Genomic DNA, 7,547 nt, shown 5'->3' with positions numbered 1-7,547 from the left:
TTCAACCCTTCAATTTACACTTTTCACAATTTAATCCTTAATGTGCATTTTCACTAAAAATCTCTTTACAAAACTTCAATATCTATCATCAAGCTTTCAAAATTCATCAACAATCATTCAAAAGCTCAAGCATTCATCAATGGCAACTCACAAATTCATCAACAATTTCAGAAATTAGGGTACGGGCTAGCTAGTACTCAAAGCAACGATCACAAAAACGTAGAAATCATCAAAAATCGAGTAAAAATGAACTTACAATTAGCAAGAGTAATGGCCAAACCTTCAAGCCCTAGCAATGGTGTTTTTTCTCTCTTAATTTGGCTAGATGATGATAATATGTCTTATTTTTAGCTTTGTTTAATTAATATTAACATAATTATAAATTTCTAATTTTAACCTTTAATAATAAACATATAAATCACTTAATATAAGGTCATTTATGTCCGTCTCCACTATCAATGGTCTAATTACAACATAAGGACCTTTCATTTAATAAGCCATGACAATTAGACACTTTTAACAAATAGAATGCAACTTTTGCATTTTACGTGATTTAGTCCTTTTTTTCAAATTAACCACTTAAACGATAAAATTTTCACGCAAAACTTTCACGCAAATATAATCACATACTGTAAACACCAAAAATAATATTAAAATAATTTTCTAACCTCAAATTTGTGATTCCAAAACTACTATTCCGATTTAGCTAAAGTCGGGCTGTTACAAGTATTTGTTTAGGCAATGTGATAAGTTTTATAAGTGTCACTTGATTGGAATTTTGAATATGAAATGGTATGGTAAAGGATTATTTAGATTAAAAAAAGATAAGATTGAGCTTTTGCAAGTTAATTTGGTATGTTTGGCAATCAATTGGAAATTATATTGATTAAATGCTTGGAATTGGTTGAATGTGATGATTTGGTATTCTTTGGGATGATTTTATGCATGTTTGCATGTGTACAAATGCACCAAAGGTGCAAATGGTTAGGTTGACATGAAATAGGTACCAAATGACCTAATTTGTACAAAAAAAATAGAGTTATCGTCCCGACGACTACATTTCCTCGTCGCAAGCCAACCAACAGTATGTGGCATTGTGACGTCGAGTGGCTTGACATTGTGACACGAAAAAATGTTTGGTGATGTCACGACATGGAGAAGGTGACGTTACGATGTCGGCCCTGAATTTTCAAAACTTAGCAATTCGGTTCTATTTCATGATTGAGTTAATAAAAGAGCTTTCCTAAGCTCGATTAAGGCTCGAATTTAATTGTGTATTCATAATACCTAGGTGTTTATGACATGATTGAATATTTGAATGATTTATTTATGATATACTTGATCTAAAATTTTAAAAATGTTGCAAAAAGGTCCCTATTCGATTTCGAGTTGACTTTAAAGTATTTGTATGCTCATATAAAACCCGGGACAGAATGCTCATTATATTCAATGTTGTTTGTTGTTGATTGCATGAATGATGATGTGAAGTGATGATTTTATTGTGAATTTTCCAGTAGTTGCTCCGGCAACAACTTCAACATTCACAACTCGGACCCGATGATTAGGTCGGACGTGTGGTGTTACAATTTGTCTAGGATAAATTATATAATTACTATTTCTTAGTAATTGACTTTTTCATCAAGAAAGTTGTAATGGTTACCATGAGATAAAATATGACCATATTGGTTGAACGAATTTAATCCTAAAAGATAAATGATATCCTATGAAGGTAACACACTTATGACAAAGTCATTGGACAAGTATCTATGAAGTATCATAATGGTATATAATAAGGGAGTTCAATCATGGTACTTTAGTGGGATGACTCCATGATTAAATAGTGTTGTAATTAGCAGACGAAAAGTCAGAAGTTAATTATAAATTATTTGATCCCTAATTGGATATGTCCAATTAGTCCCTCCACTAGCTGGACAAAACCAAGATGGATTACATGTAGAACCGATACTTTGGAATAAATGACAACAACAATTAAGAGAAATAGATCGCATCCACAATTAATGTGTTTTCTCTCTAAGTACAAAAATATGACTTAGAAATTAAATTAATTTTTTCAAATTATTATTTAATTGATTGAAATTAAATAACCAAAATTAAAAGTAGTAATTAAATTAATTAGTCATTGCAATTTTAGTGAACAAGGCAATTAAATATATTTCCTCATAGATTCTAATGCAATAAAGTTGTCATGACTTTAATGAAATTAGAATTGGGTTGTTAAAATAATCTAATTGGGGAAATTAACTTAATTAATTAATTAACATTTTGAAAATTAGAAAAAGTGGTTATTAAGTTGGTTAAAGGTCTAGATAACACATATAATTGTATCTAATACCAAAGGTAAGCCCATCCAACATGTAAGGGGCGACAAACCCTAGTCTTAGTAAGGGTTGTCGTTGCCCCTTAGTATTCCCAAATAGGGAATATTACATTTTCTATTAAAATATTATTATTAAATTATCATTTATTCAAGTAAACTATAGCACCTTTTCCCTATAAATAGGAACTATTGAGCCAAAATTACACTTATTCATATTTTAAGTGTTCTTACTCTTCCAGAAAATAATGACAATTTATTTAGAGGGTAAATTTTATTTTCTTAAGAGCTCAAGTTTTTTGTTTCACGTAGAGAGAATTAATTTTTCCTATTGAAAATTAATTACAGTTTTCATTCTGTGTTCGATTTGTAAAGTTAGAGTCCACACTTTAAATAAGTCAAGGTTCGAGAATAGCAAAGAAGATCATTTGGTAAAAAGCTAGGAAATGACCTAGACCTTCTAACTCAAAGCAAAAGTACTAATTCGATCTAATGTTTATTACTATAAATACCATAAGGCTCAATTTTAAGAAATAAAATTTAAACTTTCACTGTTTATCTATTACTATTTTTAAGCCGATTTTTCTAATACTTCTACACTAAACAATCTTCTTTTTACCCTTGCTTGAAGCTCCACCTTCAAGCTTTTTCTCTTAAATATCACATCAAAATCACACAATAAATACTAACAATAAATGCTTAACTATCTAACAACTACAAATGTCTTAAATAAACATGATGGAATTAAATGACTAACTTTTACCCTCTCATAAATTCTCTAACTGACTCTAACTTTCTCACACTACCTAAACAAAACTTGAGTCTTTGGGTGGAGAAAATGGTGGTGGAACAAGCTCAAGAAAGTGATTTGAAGGAGACTTTTAAGAAAGAATCAAGCATGAGGTTGAAATCTAGGTCAAAATGAAGAGAAAATAGCGAAAATGATGATAGAGGAATTTCTCCTATTGCTTCATGTGGGGGATGACTAAGTGGAGAAGAAGAATAAGCTAAATATACTCATTCTCTTTTCTTTATTTAATTTTAAAAGAATGCGATTAGAGATCAACATAAAATGTGGCTCTCATCATTCTATTGTTTTAAATATCATTTAATGGCTCACATCACTTCTCATCACTATAAATATTTATAAATTCTAAAATTCTATTTATAAACTCTATGAAATGTTCAAAATATCTCATTTTTAGAAAATTTACACTTTATCCCCTTATCTCATTATCACTTATTAATAAGAAATTCTTCAATGTTCTATCTTACTTCAAATTACTAACTGGTCGAAAAATTTTTATGGAATTTTCCACGCACATTCTAGAATAGCGTCACATTAAAGACATTAGAATTTTTGGGTGTTACAAAAAGTAATTTTCAAAGATCTTCAAAGTAAGTTTATCAATGCATACATATTAGCGAGGTCTTACTTAAAGGATTCCTTTGAAGTTGAAACATTTGCTTGTGTCTCGACACTCCACTTTGCATGAGATCTTAGCCTTCAAAATATCGTGGTATAACAGGTACCCTATCCATCATAAAGAAATTTTCTAGCTCTTGCTTGGACAAGTCTTGCATCAATCACTATGTTTCTAAAGGTCAAGCTTTGGCATCTGGCTTTTGTCATTATGAGTTTGTCCATATACCTCAATTAGGAAATATGGTGGCACACACCATTGCTCAGTTTGGATAGTAATGCTCTAATGATACTTGTTGGGTTAAAGATGCTCCAAATTTTCCCTATCTTCAACAAGAACAAGACATTAAGGCTTAAGAGGATGTTCTAATAATCTTTCTTTTCTCACTTTGGTTCTGGGGAGAAAACTCTAGAATGATTTTTGGAGGGAATTCATTTATTCATTTGGCTCCCTCAACTTCTTAATATTCTTTGTGGTTGCAACAATGTTTTAATGTATTTTACTAATCTTGGTTTGATCTCGTTCATGTTTTAATTGTAATGGTAAGCTTATAATTCTTGTATGGGTTAATGGAAATGCACATTTTTCCACAAAAATAATAAATTAATTATGGATGAAGTTAGAAATTTTTTTTTAGAATGGTGAAATTAAGTTATATATTTTTATAATAGTTAAAATGCAATATCACCATTTGTTAACTTATATCTTTATAATTTTTTAAAAGAGTAAATTAATATTCTATTACTTTTGAGAAATCAAAGTACAATTTCACCATTTAACTTATAATTTATAAATTATAATTTTTAAGAGGTTAACATGATTTTCCATTTTAAAAAAACTAGAGCGTCTACCAATTTCTAATCTTTGTCAACCCTAGCACTACCATTCAAACTAATAATTTATATTGAGAAATAAATATTTAAATTACAAGATATAATTTAATACTTTAGCCCCCCACTTCAACTTTTACTTGCCCCAAATCTTTACATAATATTTTATATTGTTTTACAAAGCTAAATCAAATATATAAATATGGTAAAATTAAGAAATTTTAATGAAAGTGTATTAAACAAGATTTATAAAATTAAAAGATGTGTAAATTATTATAAAATTAAAAAAAGTTATAAAAATAAAAGAGAAAGTATAACGACATCAATAATAAAATTTACTTAAATTTATTCTAATTTTATTTCAAAAATTTAAATAACAAAAATTAATCCATATAAACTCAATCCTAAATTCAAAATCCAAACTCAAAACAATTTAAATAAAAAATATAAACTTAAAACCATTTAAATCAAATAAAAAACCCAATTCTCAAATAATCCAATTCCAGACCGAAATCACCTTGCCGAATGTCATCCACTCGCGATCTCTAGTTTTAGGTTTAGCCAGATGTGACGTTCCAGAGCTAGACATCAAACAAAAGTCTTGATGGGCCACCAGACTCCCAACCCAATAACCCAACTCGCAAATGAATAAAGTTTCAACCTTCATCAATCTACACTTCCCTTTTTTCTTTTTGGCTGCAGTGTGATCTGATGACACAGATAAAGAAGAAAAAGAAGAAGAAGCCATAAGAAGTTGTCTCTGGGTTTTCGATTTCATCCTAGGTTAGTCTTCTTCTAACTTCTTTTTCTTTATTCTTATGCTTTCTCCATTTTGCCACCCATTTGTTTCAATTTGGTTTGATCCCATCTCTTATGATCTGTTTCTTCTTCACTGATGGAATTAATGAGAAAACCCCATTTTTTCTAATCCCAAATTACCCTAAAATCTTTCATGAAAACTTACAGATTATGCTGCTATCGATGTTTTGATGTTCTTTTTTTTTTTCTGTGGGTTAAAATGAACAACACGGTGAAGATTTTTCTAAAATTATCAGTTAGCTACATTTCCAGCAATTGATTGATACATATACTTAAATTATGCAGATGGATGATGTTATGAGTCGGGATTTAATAAGTGACTTGCCTCAAAGCATTATAGAAAGTATCCTCACGCGTTTACCAATACGGGATGCTGTGAGGACTAGCATTTTATCAAGTAAATGGAGGTATAAATGGGCAACACTTACTCAACTTGTATTTGATGAAAAGTGTGTGATTTTATCGAATGATCGATGTAAAGTTGAGGATGGTCTTGTAAATTTCATCACTCGGACTCTTTTTCTGCACCAAGGCCCGATTCATAAGTTCCAGCTAACGACTACGCACTTGCAGTGCTGCCCCGACATTGATCAATGGTTACTTTTCCTTTCAAGGAATGACATCAAAGAGTTGGTCCTTGAATTGGGTGAAGGAGAGTGGTTTAGGGTTCCTTCTTGTCTTTTCAACTGCAAAAAGTTGACCCGTTTGGATCTTTTCCGCTGTGAATTCGATCCGCCCCCTAGTTTTAAAGGATTCTTGTGCTTGAAGAGTCTTAATCTCCACCAGGTTTTGGTTTCTCCTGAGGCAATTGAAAGTCTTATATCTGGTTGCCCTCTTCTTGAGAGCTTAGCATTGTCCTACTTTGATAGTCTAGCGCTTACTATCCGCGCTCCAAATCTCAAGTTTTTGTGTCTGGAAGGTGAATTCAAAGACATTTGTCTGGAAAATACTCCGCTTTTAGTTGCAATGTCGGTTGCTATGTACATGACTGATGACATAGCTGAACACTTTGAGCAAAGCTCAACCTGCAACTTTACCAGATTTCTTGGTGGTGTGCCTCGTCTCGAGAGGCTTATTGGGCATATATACTTCACGAAGGTAAAATTATGTAACATTTCTATTTTGGGTGATTAAGTTTATATTTGTTCCAAGGTACTGTCAGTTAAATTCTGTCTTTTAAGTTTTTGAGCATAGGTGATGACGTTGGAAGACTTCCTATTACATACGCCCATCTAAAGGTAGTTGAATTGAATCAAGTAAGTTTTGAAGATATGAAGGAGATACTCGTTGTTCTTCGCTTGATTACTAACTCTCCTAATTTAAGGGAACTTCAAATTTCGGTGAGTGTTACAGTCTTATATTTCTGTTGGCGGTTGACATTGTTGTATGTTTTCATTCGGTGTACTGTCTTACGGGGTGAATTGTTCAATATATAAAATGAATATGTACTCTCTGCCCTGTTTCTTTTAGGGTTCCTCAAACACATTAGCTGCCATAGATGCACCTGATTTGGATTTCTGGGAGGATGAATGCCCGTCCAATTGCACGTTCAAACAGCTCAGAGTTGTGAGGATGACAGATATGTCCGGTGTGCCTCATGAGATGGAGTTCATCAAATTTCTTCTTGCGAATTCGCCTGCACTCGAGACAATGAGTATCTCACCTTGTGTATATGTCATGGACGGAAGACTGAATATGTTAATCGAGCTGTTGAGGTTTAGACGTGCCTCTGCTCAAGCAGAAATTTTATTCATTCAAGATTAGTCATTGTTTGTCTGTTAATAGAGCACAATTAAGTACTTTGCCCTCTCATTTGCTAATTTGTTGCCTTTCTTTTGAAATATCAAAGAACAATTGGGCACCAATTGCATATTTCTTCTGTAACATATTCTTTTGAAATGTGAATAATAACAATTCTGAGCAAATTGAGATATGATTTATGAAGTTGAAGATTAGTTTTTATCAGGATTTCATTGATACTGATGTTGAAAAGCTTGAAAATAACCTAAAGAGAGGGAAGTAGTATGTTATGTCTACCAGATTTGTGGAGAATATGTGAAAATCATCACTCTGCACGCATGCATGCATGCATGGATGGATGGATACATGCACAAACCATTTCATGATAAAAACAGTAAA

The 7,547-nt window shown here is 31.7% G+C and overlaps 1 protein-coding gene across 1 annotated transcript; it reads left to right on the top strand.

Moving 5' to 3' along the window:
* The first annotated feature begins 5,091 nt into the window (after window positions 1-5,091).
* LOC107893854 (F-box/FBD/LRR-repeat protein At1g13570) lies at window positions 5,092-7,368 on the top strand. The gene is made up of 4 exons (XM_016818974.2): window positions 5,092-5,372; window positions 5,694-6,506; window positions 6,590-6,748; window positions 6,879-7,368. Exons 2-4 carry the CDS (start codon window positions 5,694-5,696, stop codon window positions 7,170-7,172), a joined length of 1,266 nt encoding a protein of 421 aa, XP_016674463.1. The 5' UTR covers window positions 5,092-5,372; the 3' UTR covers window positions 7,173-7,368.
* Window positions 7,369-7,547: the final 179 nt, after the last annotated feature.

The sequence above is a fragment of the Gossypium hirsutum genome, chromosome A13 (assembly GCF_007990345.1).
Source record: "Gossypium hirsutum isolate 1008001.06 chromosome A13, Gossypium_hirsutum_v2.1, whole genome shotgun sequence".
Lineage (NCBI taxonomy): Eukaryota > Viridiplantae > Streptophyta > Magnoliopsida > Malvales > Malvaceae > Gossypium > Gossypium hirsutum.
The sequence above is the reverse complement of the archived record's forward strand: the minus strand, read 5'-3'. Positions and strand labels throughout refer to the sequence as shown.

What these genes read in the sequence shown, in the direction of transcription:
- LOC107893854 (XM_016818974.2), top strand. Translation starts at nt 5,694, where the DNA reads ATGGATGATGTTATGAGTCGGGATTTAATAAGTGACTTGCCTCAAAGC. An exon ending in GGCATATATACTTCACGAAG is followed by an intron (nt 6,507 to 6,589) that starts GTAAAATTATGT and finishes CTGTCTTTTAAG; the next exon opens with TTTTTGAGCATAGGTGATGA. An exon ending in TAAGGGAACTTCAAATTTCG is followed by an intron (nt 6,749 to 6,878) that starts GTGAGTGTTACA and finishes TGTTTCTTTTAG; the next exon opens with GGTTCCTCAAACACATTAGC.